At 37.5% G+C, this 23,017-nt stretch overlaps 1 protein-coding gene across 2 annotated transcripts in view; it reads left to right on the top strand.

Moving 5' to 3' along the window:
• Anxa10 (annexin A10) overlaps positions 1–23,017 on the top strand; it is a 55,498-nt gene that overhangs the window by 21,081 nt on the left and 11,400 nt on the right. Inside the window, exons 3-6 of one of the 2 annotated variants that reach the window (XM_021170720.1) lie at positions 3,370–3,464; positions 14,578–14,691; positions 16,176–16,266; positions 18,202–18,281. In XM_021170720.1, the coding sequence (XP_021026379.1) occupies positions 3,370–3,464; positions 14,578–14,691; positions 16,176–16,266; positions 18,202–18,281 (380 nt within the window). Of the gene's footprint in view, positions 1–3,369; positions 3,465–14,577; positions 14,692–16,175; positions 16,287–18,201; positions 18,282–23,017 lie in introns of both variants that reach the window. The other variant, XM_021170721.1, reaches the window with a different exon arrangement.

Genomic DNA, 23,017 nt, shown 5'->3' with positions numbered 1-23,017 from the left:
TGCATGTGTGCCTGTCTGTCTGTCTGTCTGTCTGTTTCTGTGTCCTTCTGTGTCTCTCTGTGTGTCTTTCTCTGTCTCTCTGTGTTTCTCTGTGCCTCTCTCTCTACACACACACACACACACACACACACACCCCTCAGTGTATATATTTGTCCTGTACCTGAATACATACTATTCACCTTTGTGTTTCCATCCTGAGTAGTATATCACACATAGGAAAATAACAGTGTTAAATGTTCAATGAATTTGGCTTTAAGAATTGGCAAACATTTCATGTCTTTTAAAACATCAATAATTACTAGAAAAACTACAGAGACAACATAACTTTGTTTTGTTTTGTTTTGTTTTTCAGAATGCTAACTGTGATTTTCTTCTGGAAAACTAAATGCCAGAGCAATCTGGTCGCCAAAAATAATTATTATTTTCATGTTTTAATTTTCCCATTATTACATTCTAAGAGTGGAAATGGGGATTCATTTTGACTGTCATAAGGATGTTTGGTTGGTTGTTTGGTTGGTTGTTTGGTTGGTTGGTTACTTGGTTGATTTTGTGAGGTTTAAGATGAGATATTCCAAAGTGTTTGTAGTTCGGTAGCACAGTGTCTGAGGAACCATGCCAGAGTAACAACACAATTTCACATGTATTAAGAGTCTGTCAATTTTAATGACTTTCTTCAAGAGCAATTGGAAAAGATAATTATCAATGTTTTACTCAGATATTCTTATTTAATTAACTATGAAAATAAAGTGAACTCTAAAACAAGTGAAAATCAGAATTTTTAGCAAAAGCTGTAGAATATGTATTAATTCAGCCTAAAAGGGAATACCCCTTAGCTGTGCATTGCCTAATGAAACAGTTAGATTCTTAACTCACCACCATTAGTAGCTGTTTACATACATGTATATTCTCAAAACTGCTGTGTGGATTCTTTAAGCTAAAAGGAGAATACTTTCCACATCTCCATGTGACACTGGATAACTGAAAGCATTATTAACCTATGTCCCTAAATCTTAACAAAGAGGTAAACATCTCAAAACTAATCTGTTTTAAAATATACTCAGCTAAACATGGTCAATTTCACTCTGTGGAGGACATTTCTCAACAGAACAATAATGATGGGATTTTGCAAATGTCTTTTATCAGGCTGAAGAAGTTTCTTTTGATTATTACTTTGGTTAAAATTTTTGTCTTGAACAGCTGTTGAGTTTAATCAAATATCTTTTTGACCCGTCCAGCAGGTCCAGTTATTCGAGGATCTCAAGGGGACCTTCTCCCAAGAACCAAATGGGGGGTAGAGAGAGATGGGGGCCTTGTGCGAATAACGACATGGAAAGCGTTCTGGATTGCATCAAGCCCCAAATGTATTAGCCAGGCCTGAGGTTTAAATGCACAAGCATAAGGGGAAGTGCCTTTCAGCAGGAGGAATGGGGCAGAGGAAATGCACCTCAGCAGGAGGGATGGAGCATCAGAAATTTTTCTTTTGGCAACTACACGGGGAAGCAGGAACTTGGCGGTATCAGGGTACATCTTGAGGTCAGGACATCCAGTGCTGACTTAGGGCTGGAACGATCTGTGGTTGTTCTCAGAGCGGTGCGTCTGGTGGCCTGCTTTTGACCCTCTTTTCTTCTCGGGGGGTGGGGGGGAGGCCCAATTCAGAGATCAGGACCATAGTGTTGCCTTAATAGCTCCCAACACCTTTTTTTACATGTTTCTTTCTTGTTATAAAAATTTGCTTGTTTAAACTGTCTATGACTTAGGTTACATTGGCTGTCTACTGTTAGACCTATGTATAATTCTTCATACACATTGTTGTATACAATTTTTGAAGGGTTTTTTTTGGGGGGGGGGATAGGGTATCTTAAAGATCTTTCTCAGGAGTTTACCTGTAATGTCTGTCTCTGATTTGAACATTAGATTAATATGGGTTGGCATCAAATACTGTTTCTGGTATGTGGAAGGAATTGTAGACAATTGGTTTTTTCTTTTAAAATTTGCATTTATTATTGAAACATCTAATATTAATACTTTGATTTCAAGACACTATTAATTATTGATTCAATTATTATATCTATAGACCTATTCAGATTGTCAAATTCCTGGTATAAATTTGATTAGATCATATCTTTGAAGAAATTAATTCATTTATCTTTACAATTAAAATTTGGAGCATAAAGTAATTTATAATATCCCTTTATTATCTCTCTAATAAAGTCAATGAATAATGGGTTCTCTTTCCTTTATATCAGTATTTTGTTTCTGTATTTTAATTAAACCACTTTAATAAAATTTTTGAGATTCATTTAAAATTATTATGCAATATCTCATAAAGAGTAAATGAACAAAAAATGCTATAAAAGCTAATAAACACAGAGTAAATCAGAAAGATAGTTTATGTGTAATATCAACAAAACAACAAAACCAGATGAGTATAGTAACTCAGTAAATGTTATGATCATAAGAAAAACACAGTGGAAATCAATGAAAATCTTCTATTTATTATTTATAAATATCTTCAAAGTCTTCTCTCTCTTTCTGAATCATCCATCTTTGTATTCTTTTGTTAGATGGATGGATAGAATAAATGAATGATAGGTATGATAGGTACATAGGTATGTGATGATGATGAAGATAGATGATAGATAGATAGATAGATAGATAGATAGATAGATAGATAGATAGAATATAAAATTATTCCCAGGTTATAAAACTGATAAGAGCAAGGATAATTGTGTCTCTCAGGAGAGAAGTAGGCATGTATACCTCTGTATTTTCTAAGATAACCCTAAGAAAAAGGAGGTCATAAGGCTTTTGATAAAAATAAATCAGTTTACATTTTAGTCAAGCTGATGCAAAGTTAAAGTTTTCTTGGTTGTTCTACTCTAAATAGAAATAAGGCACAATAGAAAACAATTATGAAATATGACTTCTATGAGTGTTGTAAATGTGATATATGATGTCATGTCATGTCTTGTGGCACTATGATATGAATAAGTGTGCAAAGCACAGGAGTCGATCTAGGTAATGGAAGAAAGAGACCATGTTCCATCCACAGTTGGATAGGCTCACTTCCCCCGACTAAACATGAAGATACCTTGTGCTTTCATTATTTCCTTCTGTGTTTCTCCTGTGAGTCCTACAAAAGCAGCCCTATTTGTATAACACAAGTTCATTATAAGCCATGCCTGTTAAATATACTTTGAGAACATGTAGGATTCATCAAGTATTGCTATTGGATGGACATCCAATAGTATTTAAAAATGTAAAGTACTAATAGGTTTCCCACCTACCCATTGGTTTTAGTCCAGAAAGGATGGAGTCTTTCTACCTACTGAGTAAGAGATACTTTTTTTTATTATGGTTCCTTCCTAGACTGCAACAAAGACATGCTGATTGACATCCTAACACAACGCAGCAATGCACAGCGGCAGATGATAGCTGGGACCTATCAGAGCATGTATGGCCGGGTAAGACTTCCTCACCTTAACCTGTCAAGTGCATGAGCGTCAACACCCTTCTCAGAGAAATGGATCTATTATTTTCCTCGGCTTCACTGAGCACCAACATTTCTGAACTCCATGTTAGTTTAAAAAATTAATGTCTTGCTCTTAAGTGTTTCAGGGGATAAGAGCTATATCATGGAAAGTATTACGTATGAGGTACATTCACATTCACAATGGTTACCAATGCTTTTCCAATTCGTACAGCATCTGACAAAAGAAAGATTGGATAACCTTTTATTCCACTTGGTCCAATTACGCTATAAGTGTTGGGCCAGGAACGCCTATATGGAGGTTTAGGGGCGGCATAGAGCAGACTAATGATCACTGGGGTCAAAAAATAACATCTTTTCCTCCAGTTCTCTGCAGGTCCTAACCTAGCTCTGAGCCAATGTGAATTTTCTTCCACCTTTTCTTCTCCACAGCATGCAGTGATGGAGACCATTAACAAAAGGAATGGCAGTTTAAAAATAGTTTAAGGCAATAAAACTATCCATGTTTTAAAGTAATCACATTCTAATTTCAAAGCAAGGACCATTAAGGAGTCTTTGCTTTTGTTATGCATTTAAACCACAGATTCAGAACAAAAACTCTTCAGGCCAAAAGGGCCTGGAACAGCAATTACTTCGTCAACTGAACATTATCGATGAAACACTCTCATAAAACTTTCTCTCCAGAGTTAGTCCATAGAAATTGACTCTGTCTCTAAAGCTCAGCCTTTGAACAACTATATAACACTTGCGACAAAAACTAGCCCTGAGTTTTAGAATGGTTAATGATCCAGAAAGCTCTACAAGTAGAGACATGAGTTGAATTAAACCAAAGAAAGAGACAGTTATAGGTTTTGTCCACATAAAACTGTTAGCTCAGCTCACACTCGCAGAGCTTCCTTTCTTGCAAACAATATGTAAAAATGTTCAAAGTAGTACAGTGGTTAATCTATTGTGATCTAAATGTACACAGTACTATGAGGAGTGCTATTTCTAAGGAACAGTTTTTAATCCAAGTGTGTACATAGATCTTACCTTTTCATATGGCTAGTTAAATTCAGCTGAAGAACTTCTGTGTATCAAGTTCTGCAAAAAGCATGCCAAAGCAGATTAAAATAAGACATGAGTTCCTTAGACTCAAGGGATTTAAAACCCATTTAAAAATAACTTACACCAGAGAGAACCCCTTTTCACTGAGGTCTTAGAGGTGTTTATCCTGTGCTTCGGCTGAACAATCGGTATGTCATGGCTGATCACTAAATTGCTGAGGAAATAGCACAACACAGAGCCAGACTTGTCACTCAGAAATACCATTGTCATTCAGTCAGTTGTCAAGCCCTGCCATTTATCATCCCCTCACATTCTTCCCTTTCCCCAGTACAGATTCTTGATTTAGATCACCATGGTTTTCAGCCTAGACCTATCCTAATTGTTTCCTGCTACCCAATTCTCTACCCTCCTCACTCTTCTTTTCTTTGATTAGACCAGTCCACCTAAAACCAGAATGATACAAAACTTAAAAGTTCACTAACATTTAATCTATTACTCTATCATAAATATATATGTGTGAATGGCCCAAACCTCCTGAATCCCTTCATCCTTTCTTAGAATATGGGAAGCCTTACTTACTTCATTTTTATTTTATATCCTCTCTCTCTTTCTTCTTCCCTCTCTCCATTCCTCCCTCCCATTCCATCTTCCTCTCTTTTATCACCCTTGCTCTCTCTTTCGCACCTTGACTGTGTCCCCAGGAAGCATCTGTAGTTTCCCATAGCACACCTGCATGCTTCCCCATCCTTCATCATGCTGTTTCATCATCTTCAGGAGACTTACTTCCCTTCACATTGGCTGTACCCATCTAACTTACAGACACTGCACACCCACTCCTCAAATACAGCAGAATCTAACACATGAGTTTGCTTTGATCTGTTCCTCATTACCAGTGCACTAATTGGAATAACATTTATTTGGCCAGAGCTTAGTATAAATGCTTGCTGAACACCAAGGCTGCTTGATTGATGTCTGCTGGATGACTATGACCACAGAGCTAAGTGAAATCCCTCCAGTAAGATGCAGTCAGACTTTGGGTGCTCCTGAAAAGCTCTCTGCTCTGGAGTAGCTGCTTCCTGTTTGAGTCCTAGAGGTCTCTCTACATAATACCGTGACACTGGCTATTGGTTCATGTTTAAATCTTACCAAGTTTACTATAACATCTAAAATAGAATAGTGAGTGGCTTAATTTGCAGCTTGCCTCTAGAACTCAGTCCAAGGTCTAATATGTAGCAAGTTCTTTATTTAGAGCATAAGCCAGTCTAGTGTATTGTGTTCTGCCCCTCTGCTTTCTACCATCTTCTTTGAAAATAAAAATTGAATTAAAATGGAGGATTCCCCTCACCATCTGCTCTAGAGTTAATGTATATTCATGGTTGCCTGAGTTTCTCTTTTCCCTCATCCCCCTGCAGTGGCTGCTATCATGTTAATCTGACAACCTTCAGGTAGGTCCACCTGACCTCTGCCACAGTAAGATTTTAACTTCTTTATAAGATAGGAAGTAATCAACCAAGATGACATGGATGCTGGTACAGAAGACTCTTAAGTCAAAGACAAAAGACATTTTCAGTACTTTCATTAGGAAGGGTCAAACATGTCTTAGCTGTTCACGTTTCAGTAGTTCCCTGGACTGCAGTTCCCAGGGATCAACATGGAGAGCATCTTGACATATGGGGAGGGTGGGGTTGCATTATAGCCAAGAAAGCAAGAGATCACAAAAATAAAATTCTTTAGACGGACAAAATGCATGCCTACATTTGCTCTTTAGGGAGACCTTATCTCTGTCATCTTCACAGATATATATATATATATATATATATATATATATATATATATCCTTAGAGAAGCAAGATAGAAGGAAAAGTTGTCACTGCCTCACTGTGCATAATATTTCTAAATATGAGGCTCAGAGAAAACTGCCACCTGCTTGTATTAATTCCACTTTCTATACAACTTTGACAGCTGACAAATGTTACAATTGTGCCAAGTATAATTCACTCTTACTGCTTTTACCAACAAAGTCTGACAGATCATCAGTTTCTCATAATCTTCATTAAAACTCTTATAAACAGGAGTCTACACAACACAAAACTGTAAACTGGCATGTTATTCCTAATAGTACTTTCACTGAGTCCTAGATTCAAACCTTACAATGTCATTGGGGACTAATCCAAAAGTATCCAAGTGATCTTCTTTTCAAATTTAATACATTTGTCCTGAAGTTTTAATCTGGATCATTCAGTAAAAATATCTTAGCTATGGGATTGTTTTCACCTTGATCATAAGGAAAATGGCTAATGTGCCTCTATCATCTGTAATCACCTTAGTTGTTGCCACTGTGAATGCTATCCAAGGTCAAGATCGTTTCATTATGTAATCCAATCCAGCCCAAGGTGGCAAGGCTATTGTTCTTCCTTTATCAAGAGAAAACTATCAACTTCCATTTCAGTAGCTCCAATTTCACCTTTAGTTATATTATCTCCAACATATAACTGGGACTATTTGGAATTGTTAAGTAGGGGAGGGACAAGGTCATTTCTATATGATTTCAAAAAGCCAATACACCCTACAAAGAGACAGTATGTTCAACGAGGAGGAGATATTCTTTTACAGCCCAGGACTATAAGAATCCTGAGACTACAAGAAGGTAAAACAGAATCACAGTAGAATTTCTAGCCCACCTTTGGTTAGGCTACCAAAGAGCATAAGAGTAGAGACCAAACATTGTGCCTAGAGGTCAACCAGGAGAAAGAAATGAACATCTGGCTCAGGAATGGTAATGATAGAACATTGAATATTAGACAAGTCTACATAACCTCATTCCCCCTCATTATGAACATTATCAAGGAAAAGGCTGACTAGATATGACATTTTTCTCTTATGCTATCATATCTGGGGATCAAGTAACCTACTGCACTGGACACAACTATAGAAAGAAAAGGAAGCAATGTGAGAATTCTTACTAGGTTGATGAATTAAGAAGATATAACTGGTGGACCACACTGTAGGTGTATGAGATGCCTGGATCCAACTCTATATTTGAGATGCTTTTCTAAAAATTACAAATGAAGACATAGCATGGTAAGTCCAGAAATCCTAAAACACAGCACTGAGTAGTGTCAAGGACTAAGGTAATGTGTGACTGGAAACAACCAATTGACCAGAAACAGCAGCACTGTGACTTGAAAATGTTCAATTATGGGTAGTTCCAATAAAGGAATCTAGTCTGCCAGGGGTACAGAGCAATGCTCTGTGAGATGACTTTCTTTCTGTGAAAAAAATCAAGTTAAATGTAACAGAAGTTGTAAGATTGACAAGCACTGGCAACCTTGACATGTAAGACATTGAGGTTTCTACTACATGCCTAGATGAGATGTGTTTTATGATGTCCATTTTGTTGACAGACAATAGTGGCAACAGTGTAATGTTGGTAGAGAATGCAGTCTAAATTACTAACAAGACTACAGATTTTTTTAATTTGGTTATTTTTTTTATTTACATGTCAAATGTTATCACCCTTCCCAGTTTCCCCAACACAAACCCCCTATCCCCTTCCCCATACCCCCTGCTTCTATGAGGGTACTCCCCAACCCTCCCACCCAGTCCCACCTCAGCACCCTAGCATTCCCTTAAGCTGGGTCATGGAGCCTCCACAGGATCAAGGAGCTCCCCTCCCAATGATGCCAGATAAAGCAATCCTCTGCTACATATGCATCTGGAGCCATGTGTACTCTTCTGTTGCTTGTTTAGTCCATGGGTGTTTTGGGGAGTCTGGTTGGTTGATATTGTTGCTCTTCCTATGGTGTTGCACACCCCTTTAGCTCCTTCAGTCCTTCCCCTAACTCTTCCATTGAGGTCTCTGCTCTCTATCCTATGGTTTGCTGTGAGCCTCCTCATCTGTATTGGTCAGTCTCTGGCACAGCCTCTCAGGGGACAGCTATACCAGCCCTTGTTGGCATCAGCAGATGAGATGAATTCCTAGGTGGGTAGTTTGTAGGTGGCCTTTCCTTTCATCTCTGCTCCACTCTTGGTCCCTGAATTTCCTTTTGACAGGAGCAATTCTGGATTCATATTTTTGAGATGGGTGAGTGGCACCATCCCTCAACTGGGGGTCATGCCTACCCTATGGAAATGGTCTCTACAGGTTCTTTCTCTCCCTTGGTGGGTATTTTGGCTAATGTCATCCCTATTAAGGCCTGGGAACCAATTGGGTCCCTGGCATCTGGGACTTTCTAGTGGCTACCCCCAGTTCCTCATCCCTGACTGCTATGCACCACCATTCAAATTCCTGACCCTCTTTACTTCCACCCCTATCTCCTCCCACACCTGATCCCCCCCCCAGTCTCTCCCCCTCCTCTCTTCCTCTTAGATCCCTCCCTCCCTCTACCTCCTGTGATTATTTTCCCCCTCTGAGTAAGACTGAAGCATCCAAACTTTGGTCTTACTTTTTGGATTGCATATGGTCTGTGAGATTTATCATGGGTATTCTGAGGGTTTTTTTGGGGGGGGGGTTGTTTGTTTGTTTGTTTGTTTTTCTTTTTAGCTAATATCCACTTATCAGTGAGTAGATACCTTGTGTGTTCTTTTGTGACTGGGTTACCTCAGGATGATATTTTCTAGTTCCATCCATTTGCCTTTTAATTTCATGTTTATCAGAATATGTCTTCCTATGACTGCAAGAATGCCATCAAAGGTATTATCAGAAGTCATAATATTTTCAACAGTTACAGACCCAATGAATTTCACAATTATTACTTTTAAACTAATAAGCTGAAACTGTCAGCTCAACAGCCCAAACATGAATAACAAAGATAAAATCATCAGAGGGGGTAATCCACTTACCATAACTGTGAGAACAGCCTTGGTTATGCCCCATTTATGGTCCAGTTCTACATGACTTAACTACCTGTGCACATTGACCCAATGAGTATTTTCCTATCTGCATATACTGCCCAACATTTCACATTAATGCCCAAACCAAATAGCTTTCAGAACTAGTCTAACTAGGTCCTACTTCCATTACTTCCCAATAGAGATAGAGTGGGAACTGAGCATTAACATAAGCGCCTCCAAGGAAAGTCTAAGACCCAAACTGAACCAACTTCGATATGCTGTGTTTCTCTAGAAGACCAAACTATTATCATTCCCATCAGACAAAACAGAACATCTCAGGTTTGCATCAGAAACTGAAGCATTAAACGAAATGTGTGTGGAACACAGCTGTTTGGAAGAATATTTTCTTACTGTAACAAAGTAATACAACTTGCACAGATGTCTTTATAATGAAGCACAATTGTGGGTTTATACAGGGATCTCACAGTAAGGAGAATTAAGACAGATTTAAACTCTCACTCTATGTGCTTGACTTTTGAGTATTTCAATAATAGGCCTTGTTTTTATGATTAATTAGGGAAAGGCATAGAAGTCAAATGCACATGAAAGTGTTCCCCTGAGTATATTCAAACAAGGAGAACATCATAGTTCACTTTTGACCCCCATTTCATCCATAAGGCGATGTGAATAACAAGTCACAGATGAGAAGCTGTTGTTTCATTTTTAATTTAATCAGCGTGGTCAGATGGTTTCGGCACTGGCACCGAACATCTCAGTCTGAAAGGCAAGTACTCATTAGCTTAATGGAAGGCCAAGCTGTGATTCCGGCAGAGCTTGCTTGAGGGCAAGGCTTCAGAAAATAGGAAATCAGAGGCGATGAGGCTGGGGAAAGTCACACTCCAGAGGTTGCATCTGAGAAGTTATTTATATAACTCCAAGTGAGAATGTAAGGGTCTAATTAGGAAGCCAACTTGAATGTTCCTCTTTGAACTTTCAAAGTATACTTATTTAAACATACAATTCAATATTTATCTTCCCAGCTGAAGGCACAGTCTCCTTCCTGGTGCCCTGATAATAGCATGCTGTTCCCCTATCCATAGACCTCAGCCTGCTATGCAGTGTGCCTTGGCTATTTTCCCTGATTTCTGTACCCTCCACTCAATGGAAGCAGCGGGGAATAGAGATTGCTTTCCTTGTTTATTTTCACACTAGCCAAGAATGAGTACAAACAAATAATTGTTGAATTACATGTTGTCCTATCCATTCATTTGCTCGCTTTGTTATTATTGTACAAGTACTTAGTAGTTACCAGGCACAGCTCCATGGGCTGATGAAAAAGCCGTGGATAAAGCAGGTCAAGTCTCTGCCATGGTGGAGCTGATTCCTGATTCCTGCCTTGGTGACAAGGGACATTATTTGCTAAAATATACCAGTTTGCAGTGGGTGCTGTGTAATAAGACAAAGTCAGGTGAAGTGTGCCGGTGTGCTGGGGGACTGCTCTATACATTTTCTCTGAGATGCCAGAAGGGCAAGGGCACATGAAAGGCAGAGTGAAAGTCAAAGTCAAACATCAGATCAGATCTGCCCTTCCAGAAGCAGGAAGAAGACCACTGGAGCTAGATTAGATCAATCAGAAGCAAGGAGGAAAGCAATGTGTGCCAAGATAGGATCAGAATGTACTATGAATCTTTTCAATGCTGGTAAGAATGTATATTCTTATTTGCATGCAATAACATACCCAGTGCCTGCTTTCTTCTGAGATAAACCATGATGAAGGACAATGTTTTCCTTTGGAGTAGGGGAACATTTAAGGCTGAAGAATAGTTATTCTGGTTTCCTTTTTTTCCCCAGGACATTAACATCAAATTTTTAGAGAGAACATAGGGAATAAGCACAGGCGAGCTCATTAGATGGCTGCTCTGTTATTGTAGAGGAGGGAAGATGGTGGCCTACCCAAGGCGTGTGGAAGGGGAGGTAGCATGAGTTGGCCAGAGATGGTCAGTACTGTTGGCCAATTCTAGGACTATAGTAAGCACATGCTGCTTACCAAGGACAGGAGAGAAACAAGGCATAAGATGCATTCATTGCATGAACGTCACAGACTGACTATACTTGCTCATATTAGGAACCTGAGAGATACTAAGTGCTGGGAACTTCTCATCTCTCTTGTGTTCTTGTCAAATCACCATGTGTGCAGGCCACAGAACAGGGCTGTGCTTCCATGTTAGAGATGATGGACTGGACTGATACCAGGCATGGTGAAAATAGAAGGAATGAAAGATAACAGACAAGGTTCTGAGCTGTGGGTATAGTAAGAGACACATACTGTGAAGACAAGAAGATGGAAGCCACACTACATTGCCATTATTTATAGCTAAAGACTACTGATATGCAAGCTTTTTTTAAATATTTTGGAGGGAATGACACTTTTGGAGTACATTTTGGAGTGTTAAAAGTATTTCTTAACAGCTCCCTTTAAGTCTTACAAACTTGTACTCGTCCTGTGAGGAGGGCTTTTGTTTTCTTTACTCAGAGAGGTAAAATATACAAAGAAATTTAGTAATATTCTTTCAACCTCATGCCAATATTATACACAAGATTAAAACTATAACATAGTGTCAGTAAAGAGTATCAAAAAACTTGGCTTCTTTCACTAAACTGTTATTTAATTGAATTTTTTAAAGCAAACTTTACTAGAGCATTCTCTCTTTTTTTTTTTTTTGTCTTGCATACGCACAGAAAGATACAAAATAAAGACATATATCGCCATCTAGTGGCAATTCTAACCTCAGTTAGTAGTGGAATACATATTCGATATTGTCTAAAATTGATGTGTAAAGAAACAAAGGAGATGTTTATATACATATGGGATAAGTGCAGTTATCAAATATGCTAAAAGATTAAATCAAAGATTTGGAATGCTCAAGTAATCTTCAACTTGAAGAGAACAAATATTCTTTGCAGATAATAAAATCTATTTCTCTTTCCACACTCATTTATTCATGTGGTTGTTTATTCTCTCATTTTTATGGATCTACTTACATATTACATATGTTCTATCTACATGTTGTACAACACTATCATATAGTCAAATTCTGACTTTAGGAAATTTTTTAAGATAATCTATGCATTCATAGACACTAGAAAATATATGCATATGCAGTTTTATCATATGCCTTGATTGTTGTAATATAATACATTTAAAGTTATTGATATAGCAAATAAGCAATTGATTTAGGATTAGAGAAAGACTGGTGGCTCAGGAACCAGTTCAAGTGTTAAACCTTTGTATTAGCTGTCTGAGCATTGCTATCTCTTCATAATGGTATATTGAATACATCTTCATGCATTAATATTTTCAATCCACTGTATCATATCTAAGTTAACATAAACTCCTCATTCTCAAAAGTATGCCGTATTTACTATCTAGGCTCCCTGTTTCCTACACCATTACAAAGCAGACTGGCTAGGCATGGTGGCATGTACCTATAATTATAGTATTCAGGAGGCTGAGGCAGGAGGATAGTGAATTCAAGGCTAACTTATGCAGTACAGAAAGACTGCCTTTTCAAAACGACAGACAGGTCATATCCAGGCCCTGTCTCTTATGTTTCACCTGTACCATACACTACTTACAGCTAATTGCAGAATTGATGCAGTGGATCAAAATTCTTTTCACATCCTCAAGGCACATCCTAAATAGTGGCTACTTAAATTCTCACACTCTTCCATCTGTTTGCTCAGATCTGTTGCGGTAAATCTCCTCCCAAATATGCCCCGGCAATGAAACAACAACACAGTTAATATGATTACATGCTGTACGCCTAGATTGGGCAGATCTACTGCTACACTACCATCTTCCACAGCTTATGAGACCCCTTAGAACTTGCGGTTTCTCCAGGCCATGTGCTTCTGCTCTGCTTTTCTTCTTCTTCCTCCTCCTCTGCATCCTCTCCCTCTTCCATTTTCTCCTTCTTCTCTCCCCCACCTTCCACTCCACCTTCCCTTTTATCTGCCCAGTCATCACCTCTCCTTTATTTTACAAATTAAGGTGGGAAGCAGGTTTACAGGAAATCACCTGAGTGCTGTCTCATTTCTTGTTTGCAGCCACTCACAGGAGAACTGAATTAACATCAAATATAATTAGCCCTACCCAGGGCTAACCACAACACAGATCCCAGTTTTTCAGGACCATTCCTGGTGCACTTGAAAACAGGTTGGAAAAGAAAAGGTCTGAGTCTCTGTGAACATTTAGGTTTTAAACCAACTTAATGTTGACTTAAAGTTAGTTTGCCATTTTATATACATATTCTATTTTACCCAGCCAGTATCTTGTCAGTCCTTCAAGTTTTTCTCTTTTAATATCTTTGCCATGCAAGTAAAGAATGACAAGATTGAATTTATTCTAATAAATTTTATTATGCCTTAATAACAGTGTAAAATACTAAATACTATTGCACACTTTTAAGTAGAACTAGATATACTTTATACTTTTTAGAAAAACACAATAAACTTAAAATATTTTTTCAATTGTCTGAATAAACATACTGAAATGTAATTTAGCATATTTTTTAAATTTCTTATTATACCAGAAAATAGAAGGTATAAACGGAAGTATTAATTTAATATTTTATACCTGTATTCCAAGAACTAAAATCTAGCATGTATGTTTTTCTATTTAAGTAACTTTCACATTTTACATAATGTGGCTGTTATTTGAAAAATGTATAAGATTGATCAGTTTATGTAAGTTTTAGTTCATAGAGTAACCAAGTACACCCTGCTAAAAGAGACTTTGTATGAGGAAATAAGGTAAAACATTTATTGTATTTAAGGATTAACGGTTCATTAGTTATGTCCAGGAAAACCAAAGGCTGCAAGCTCAAATGTTTGCAGGTTCAATGTTTATTTTCAGAAGGAAACCAAAAGAAGCATGAGGGTTGAGGATTATAAATGGAAATAGCTCCTCTCCTGCTATGACTAAATTTTCCACACTCTCTCCTTCACAGAAGTGATTAACAAGTCAGTCATTTCAATACCTCAAATCCATTGTCTAGTGTTACCCAAATATATGTGGGTGAGTCAAAACCAGACTTATTGTTTGATGATACAAAAAGGATATTTTCATAAAAGATTCCTCACAGTCGTATTTCTCTTATAAATTTGGTGCATGTTTTAATTTTTTATGTTTACTTCTTCCTCCATAGGACCTGATTTCAGTCCTGAAGGAACAACTTTCATCTCACTTCAAAGAAGTGATGGTGGGCCTGATGTATCCTCCACCATCTTATGATGCTCATGAGCTCTGGCATGCCATGAAGGTAAATGGCCCGGTAACATACCTGCACCAGATACAGGCTGATCCAATAATACAACTGTGACAGGGACAGGTTCACATTTCAACAAAGGATAGACTTCCCTGTGATGGTTCTGCAATTTGTATGATCAGGGAGGCAAAAGGGAATATCTAACCCATCATGAAACTATGGAAATAATATGGTGAAAAGAGGCTTTCTGGGAAAGGAGAGTGTCTGAGCCAAGCCTATTCTTCAGTTGTAGAGACTCAGACATACTCTGCTATCTTGAGCTAAGGTCCAACCGGAATGAATGAGGCAGCTTCTGCTACTGCCCAGATTTATCTCTCTTCCATATGTGGTCTCAGGTTGAGGAAGATATGTTTAAATTCATAAGAATATTTTAAACTTATTTGTAAACATTTGGCTCAGAATCAAAATAAAATCTATATCAGAGAATATCAATGACATTGTTATTTTTATGACCATAAGTTAAATACATATGGAGAGTGCTGCTCAGATGTATCAAAATTGTTTCTCTAAAAAACTTAGATCTTACCGAAAAGACATTTTGAAATAAATTTCAGATTTCTTTGTATGGGGATGTGGGAAAAAGAGGGCTTTTGACTTCTTTCAGCTGCTAGCATTAAACACCTTTACAATCATTTAAACACTTCCATAAAGTGCTTGCCAAAGACCAGATCAATCTAGTGTGTGACAGAGATGAGGCAAGAAACAAAACATTAAAGATACATGGATTTTAGCCATAATATAGACTGATCAGAACAGTGATTTATAAACTTCATAGGAATTCCAACTAATCATATGTTTTTGTTTTTTTTTAATTTTACACTCCAATCACCGTTTCTTATAAAGCCATGTAGAAGAAAATTGTAAGAATGTGGTCTCATGTTACTGTTTAGATGGAAATATCAAGCTTTCTCAACACTTCACAGAATGGGGAGATGTCCCCCAAAGACTTCTGGGAAAAGATATGTTGCCTTTAAGACCATAATAACAGATTGATGATATAGTTGTGTGCTAAATGATACCACAGAACATGGCCAGTTCAAATGTTGAGGCCATCTGAGCACAGTTCCACAGTCAGGAGGAGGCAAGCATGGGTCACCAAAATAGACTTGATAAATTATGAGACCTATGTTCGAATTTCAAACATTTTTAAAAAACGTTATTCCAGCAACAAAGAGTTTCAAGTTCCACTCCAAAGGAAAGTGGAATATTTCGTGTGTTTTCCCATCTTGATTAGCAATGCCCATAGTGTTGTTCAAAGTAAAGGGACTAAGTTCCTGCAGACCGCATCATCCTTCTAGGGGCATCAAAGAGTGAACAGCTGATAGAGACCTGAGAGTGGGCTGACTTTTATCCAGAAAGCCCTTCCTTTCCCATCTATGTACTCTAGGAACAGCATGAATGCTTTGTTCATTCATTCTCCATAAAGTAGACCTATTGTTCTAAATAAAAGTATCTCCATGTTTCTCTCTGACTTTCAGGGAGCAGGAACTGATGAGAATTGCCTCATTGAAATATTAGCTTCAAGAACAAATGGGGAGATTTTCCAGATGCGAGAAGCCTACTGTTTACGTAAGGAAATACATAAATATGTATGCATTATGCACGTGTGAAAGCATGCTTTTCAAATAACACGTAAAAGTATTTCATTTCGTGTATTTATGCTTAAATACTTTTAAGGCCCTGTTCTGGTTTATTTCTCTGTTGCTGGGGTAAAACACTGACCAAAGCAAGGGGAAAGGGGCAGTTATTTGACCTGCACGTTATAGTCCATTGCTGATGGAGGTCAGAACAGAAACTCAAATGGAAATCTGAGGCACGAACTGAAGCAGAGATAATGGAGAAATGCTTCTTACTGGCTTGCTCTCCCATGCATTGCTCAGCTAACATTCTTCTCCAGCTGTCCTGAGCTATTCCCGTCCCGCAGGAACGCACACAGAACACAAGTCAAGACCTTTCGTGGTTACACTTTATTCATAATCGTGAGGTAGAACAAAGAAGGATAGAAACGTGTTGCTATATATACCCACAGGTGTGACGTGTTAATACTACTGGCGGTTCCATCCACAGTCTCAAATGTCCCCGGGGGACGGACTAGTGAGTTGGCAGGCATTTGCTCCAGCACATGCGCACAATGGAGCTTAGNGCCATCTAGTGAGGGCACGTATTATCACGGCTTCCTACATCCAGCTAAGGCCAACATGCCCAGAGATGGCACCAGTCACAATGAGCATTACCCTCCTATCTCAATTAGCACACAAAATTCCACTACAGATAGACCTACACACCAGTCTAAAGGAATCAATACATTTTATGATGTTCCCTCTTCCCAGATGGGTCAAGATGACAACCAAGATGACAGGCACTCTTACACTTGTAACATGATTCACTGAGTTAAAATAAAGGTTTTCAATAGCTCTGGAGTCAGTAGAAGGAAGGATAGAGAGGTTTATCAACTGCTTCACTGTCCCAGTTATATTAGAGAAGTAAGATCTGATAGTCTGCTTCATAGTACAGTGAAGACAAATAATAATAATAATAATAATAATAATAATAATGTATTTCGTATGTCAATGTAGCCGACACAGAGGAGTGGCTATATCAAATAGGAATGATACATGGAAGATAGCATTATACAATGTACGCATAGGTTGAAACAATATATTGCACCATATAAATATATAATTATAATCAATCAGAATACTAAATTATGAAAGACAACAAAATGAAGCAATATGACTCATTCAAAACCCGTTGGTTCAGTAAATAAAACTGATGACTGTGACCCTGAAAAGGAAATAATTCCCCAGAAAATCAAGCAAAATTTCCTCAAGTGTATTAACAAATATCGATGAGGCAGACACTTTCATCTTAATTCAGGGGAATGTTGTGCTTTACCCTAGAGACACCTTGAGTATAAACAAAATACAACAGATGGTTGCCATGGCTCAACAAATATCTTTTTACTTTTTGTAAATGTCACTGTCCCAACAAGTTACCTGAAAATCAAACTTTTTCACTTTTTAAAATAAAAATATGATTATTTTCATACTAAAAAATGTAATGCATTAATTTCCATCCCACTGTGTATTGTGAGCATTGAGCGGTTCTCACAGTCACTCCTTATGCTTCTGGACAAAAATGAAAGTTTTCCTAAATGGAACAAAAATTTTCACTCAGAACAATGCAATAAGATAGACAGAGCACTTGGAAAAATAGCCTACCCTAGTCTACAGCATGAAATTAATAACCCTCATCTATAGGATGAGAGACTGTGAAGGGATTTCCAGTGTTCTTTGTCATTCAAAATCATCTGTTTAGTAAGCCAGACTAAGATGATATTATTAACATGAAGAAATCTTTAACAGAGTTTATGATTATTAAAGAAAGGCCAGCTGACTGATAGCTTCCTCATACTGAACATTCAATAGCATTAGCTATGTAAAGCCCATTGATATAAGGTTCTGTAATAAGTCATGTTCTTAACATGGATATTTCATTTCCCAGAGTACAGCAATAACCTTCAAGAGGACATTTACTCAGAAACCTCAGGACACTTCAGGGATACTCTCATGAACTTGGTCCAGGTATGACATTGCAAAATCATACCATTTTACATTCTTTATAAAATAGAGACATTTTATTCTTACTAAATAGAACAGAAAGTCCAGGTCTGTTATAGTTGTATACATTCTATGTAATAAAATTTAACATCAGCCAAGTTTGAGTCACTTAATTTAAAACTTGGCATAAGTATGAATATGTGCCAGCTTTATATGTGTATTTGCATGTATGTTGTGTCTGAATGCCTGGTGCCAACAGGTGCAAGCAGAAGACATGATGTTCCCTGGAAACTGGGATACAGATAGTTGTGACTTGAACCAAAGTCTTCAGGAAGAACAGCCCTTGCCCTTAACCACTGATCTATCTCTCCAAGTCTGTATTGTACTTTCTAAATTATTAGATGAGTTGGAGACAAACAAAATTTCCTAGGCAGCTACCCTGTGCTTAGTGTTGTGTAGTGACCTAATTTCTCATCTACTGTCACAAAATCATATAATACAAATATTCTTATAAGCGATTTATAAGCAATGAAACAAATAATCAAAAATAGTATAATGTCAAGGACATACATGCCCAGCAGCACAAAAAAAATGTGTGTCAGGATGTGTGTGTGTGTGTGTGTGTGTGTGTGTGTGTGTGTGTGTGTGTGTGCAACGACTGCCCAGAGAGCCAGTACATTGAAATGCTGAATTGAATTAGATCCTATTGTATTTCACATCCAGCAAAAGATTTCAATGCTGCCTGTACAAATTCCACTAAACTATATATTACCAAAGAAGAAACTTACTTCTAATTAAAGTTATATTTTGTCATTTATCTTCTTATTCTACAATGACTAAATGGTATGTAATTATTTCTATCCAATTAACATTTCTCAAAAACATTCCACATATTAGCATTGTATTAACAGTAATATTTTAAAGTATAATTACCTTTTAGTTGCTGTCTGCATTTGAATGTTCCTGTCATCCTGTTGAGGCAAGGCATTCAGGAATTCAAGTGGAATCAGTGACCTGAGTTTAAAGAATAAAAGTACAAAACCCCACGGGTTCAGAGGACATTTTAAAGACCATGGACTTTTCTTTATTTTTATAAAGTGTGTGTTACAGTGTGTACATTTTAATAAGTATGCTATGATATGTGAGTTCTGGGGAGGGGTGTGTATGTGTACATGTTAAGGGGTGTGTGTTTTGTGTTGTGTGTCTAAAGTAAAATACTCATTTCAAAATCTGTAAAACTTTCTTTTATACATCAAAAACATAACCCTGTAATTAGCAAAACAAATTTTTTAAAGTAAAAGAAACAAAATAATGCGCTACAAATCATAGAATTTCATACATGATAATGTGCAGTGAAGAAGAGAATTACTGCCTTTGAAGATGGAAGCAGGAAGTGTCCTTTGCAGTAAAGGACAAAAAGGATACAAAAAAGAAGAGAAGTGATAGACGCAGATTCTATTTGGAGATTAATATAATTAACTCGTCTCTACTTTCTCTTTCTTCTCTCTAAACCCTCTAAAATACCCTCCTTGTTTATTTTCAAATTCATGGCCTCCATTTCATTAACTGTATGTGTGTGTTCCTAAATATACATCCAGCTCAGACTGTATAATATTACTTGTATGTGTGTTTTCTGAGAGCTGCACACCATTTGGCTTTCCAAACCCACATTCTCTCTATAGAATCAACAGATGAAAATACAACATTACACTTCGTGTATTCTTTCTTTGCCCTGAAAAGCTCTTTTGCCAATTAATAGATTTGCCTTCCTGGATTTTTTCCATTAAAATTTATTTATGGGGGTAGCACATGTATCCCATCCTAACAGAGTAAAGGTCAGGGTAAAACTGGTGGAAGTTGGTTCTCTCCTTCCACAATGTGGGTACCACTGTCAAAATCATGCCATCGGGTTTAGCATCAAATGTCTTTTCTTCCCCATGGAGCTATTCCGACCAGCTCCCTAAATTGCTTTTAACCTTGTATTTCTCTGGCTGCCTTTTAAACTGAATTGTCAAGCCAGTACATCTCTGTGGTCATTTTCCCTTGTCTTTCTTGTGAAGGGTTACCATGGAATGTACCTTCCTTGAGAGCTCAATTTTGACAAATATAAAAGGATCAATAGTCTACTCAAAAAGTGCATAGGCTTCTCTGTTTTGAACATGGGTTTCTAACATCTTTAAAAATAAACAATTCTAAATACTTGGAAGACGGCTGACGTGCCCACACAATTAGATTCATGCACAATTTCGCAGGCTCTGAACTGAGATGTATGCTTTAAAGGACTTGTTTTTGAATCCTTGCATCCCCTTTATGTCTCTTTGTTTCACACTTACAAGGTTCTTAAATAGTGAAATGAGCCTGTTGTTACTGTAAGGCTGAGTTGTAATGGTCTTCCTTTCAAGCACTCTGCAACTTTCAAGTCACTTAACTTGGCACCCACAAGGATCTTCCGCCTTCTAAGCTAATGGGAGCTTAAAGGGATAGGACAAGTTCCATTTCTTGAGGTCCTATGAAGATCAGGACAACTGATGATGAGAGAGCTTGTCTCCCAGGGGCTCAGTCTCCTTCCATCTTCTTATCTCCACATTCATTATGTCACTCTGATCTCCGGAATCAACAACACAGTGGAGGATTTGGGGGCTTTTTTATAAAAGCTGTAATTTTTTTTCTCTCAAATTTAAATCTAAATCTAAGTCAAACCTGCCCTACTTAAAATCAGGAGTGGCTGAATGTGTTATCCCATTTACATTTTAAAGAGGTTAAAATAAGCTTGTTGATTATCTACAGTGAACATCAAAACTGAAAAAAAAAAGTATTTCATTTTCTTTTATCACTACTATTACTACTTCTACTACTACTGTATTGTGGTGTGGGGCCGATGCTCCAGGCATGTGTATGGAGGTCAGAGTGCAATTGTGTGCAGTTATTTCTCTCCTTTTATCTTTAATTGGACCCCGGGGATTCAATTTGGGGCATCAGCCTTGTACAGCAAACGCCTGTACCCACTGAGCCACCCTGAGAGCCCTCCTGTCCACTTACATGTCAAATGTATTCTATGACTCCATTTCTCACCCCTTTTTCCCTAGAACCATTTATTGCTACCTCATGGTTCTCTTTCTAAGTTATTGTCAGTTTTTCAGCTAAGACTACAGACAATTTGAGAGAGGGCAACAGAAGCAGAGAGTTAATAAAAATACAAATTATAATGAGGCATATGGATGAGTATACTTGTGAGTATACATGAGTATCATTACTTCATGTACTAACCTAATTTTTTCATTGAAAAAAAAACATAAAAATCGAGAAACACTTTTTTGTAAACTGCTAGTGAAGCCAAATATTACTGACTTCACACTGGGGAAGATGGTTAATGACCAATTAGATTCTCTCTAATTTCTCGATTTACAAAAGTAAAGCATATTGTCCAGCCTCAATGTAAAGGCTTTCTGCTTGTCTTGTTATATTTTGTTTTGTCCTGTTTGGCTGTTGTCTCTGCTCTTTTCTGAGGAGGAAACGGTGGAGCAGTGGATCTAGGAGGGAGGGGACTGGAAGGGGTAGAGGGAGCAGAAGCTGTGGTTTGGGTGGATTGTGTGAGGGACTAATCTATTTTTAATGAAAATAAAAGAGGCATATTACCAAGCAAATCTATTGACCCATTAGTTAAACTGAATTTTACATTTTGTAAGAAATCAAGAACTTGTTTCATTGTACGTGGTATTGGTTTGGCTGGGTTTGGTTGGAGTCCCTGTTGTGAATACACAGCTCAGAAAACTGCCCCTATCACCAACCTCAATTAAGTAAGACCTGGACTGACAATTTTAACTTATAGTAACATATGAAATGAAGAATGGCCTGCATTTTATCATCGCCCAAACTAAGACCTCTGAGTACAGTAACACGGTGATGATAATATTTTGATATAAAATGGAAGGGTTTTTTTGTATCAGAAAATAATTATGTAGTGTTTTAAGATATTTACTCAGTTTTATGTCAATAGCTCATTTCTAAACTTTACATTTCATAAGGTAAATTTTTACTACATTTTGTGATTATCTCATGCCTGCATGCCACAACACACATGTGGAACCTGGGAGAGCTACGTATAAAATGAGACTGTATTAAAGTCCTCCTTCCACCATGAAGGCTCTAGGAATCATACTCAGACCACTGGACATGTATGCAAGCACTTGAATCTTCTTGCTGGCCATCATGAGGTTAATTTTAATTAAAAGATTCTCTAAATTTAGGAATATCTTTTTTTTTTAAGTAGTGATGCTTCATAATGTAAATTAAAAGGGTTTCCACTCAGAGAGTCTTCAATACAGCTGCAATAGAGTTGAGTAAGAGGAAAAGATATTGTGTGCCTGCCTGCGTTCCTGTCAGTGTGTTTGTCTGTCTGTCTGTCTGTCTACTCTATCTATCTATCTATCTATCTATCTATCTATCTATCTATCTATCTATCTATCTAATCTATCGATCGATCATCTATCATCTATTTGTCATCATCTTCTATCTACCTATCATCTGTCTATCATAAATCTAATCTCCTTTTTGTGTATTTGTAAGGTGTAATGCATGATTTTGTTGCTGAATTTCACCTAACATGGTTATAAATTGACAAGATAAAGTCCTAATTCTTAAGTTTGATAATTGGAGCCTAAACATGCTCTCTCTCTCTCTCTCTCTCTCTCTCTCTCTCTCTCTCTCTCTCTCTCTCTCTGTGTGTGTGTGTGTGTGTGTGTAGGAGTGTGTGTGAGTGT

The sequence above is a fragment of the Mus caroli genome, chromosome 8 (genome assembly GCF_900094665.2).
Source record: "Mus caroli chromosome 8, CAROLI_EIJ_v1.1, whole genome shotgun sequence".
NCBI classification, from domain to species: Eukaryota; Metazoa; Chordata; class Mammalia; order Rodentia; family Muridae; genus Mus; species Mus caroli.
Note: the sequence above shows the minus strand (reverse complement) of the source record. Positions and strands in the feature narration are given on the sequence as shown.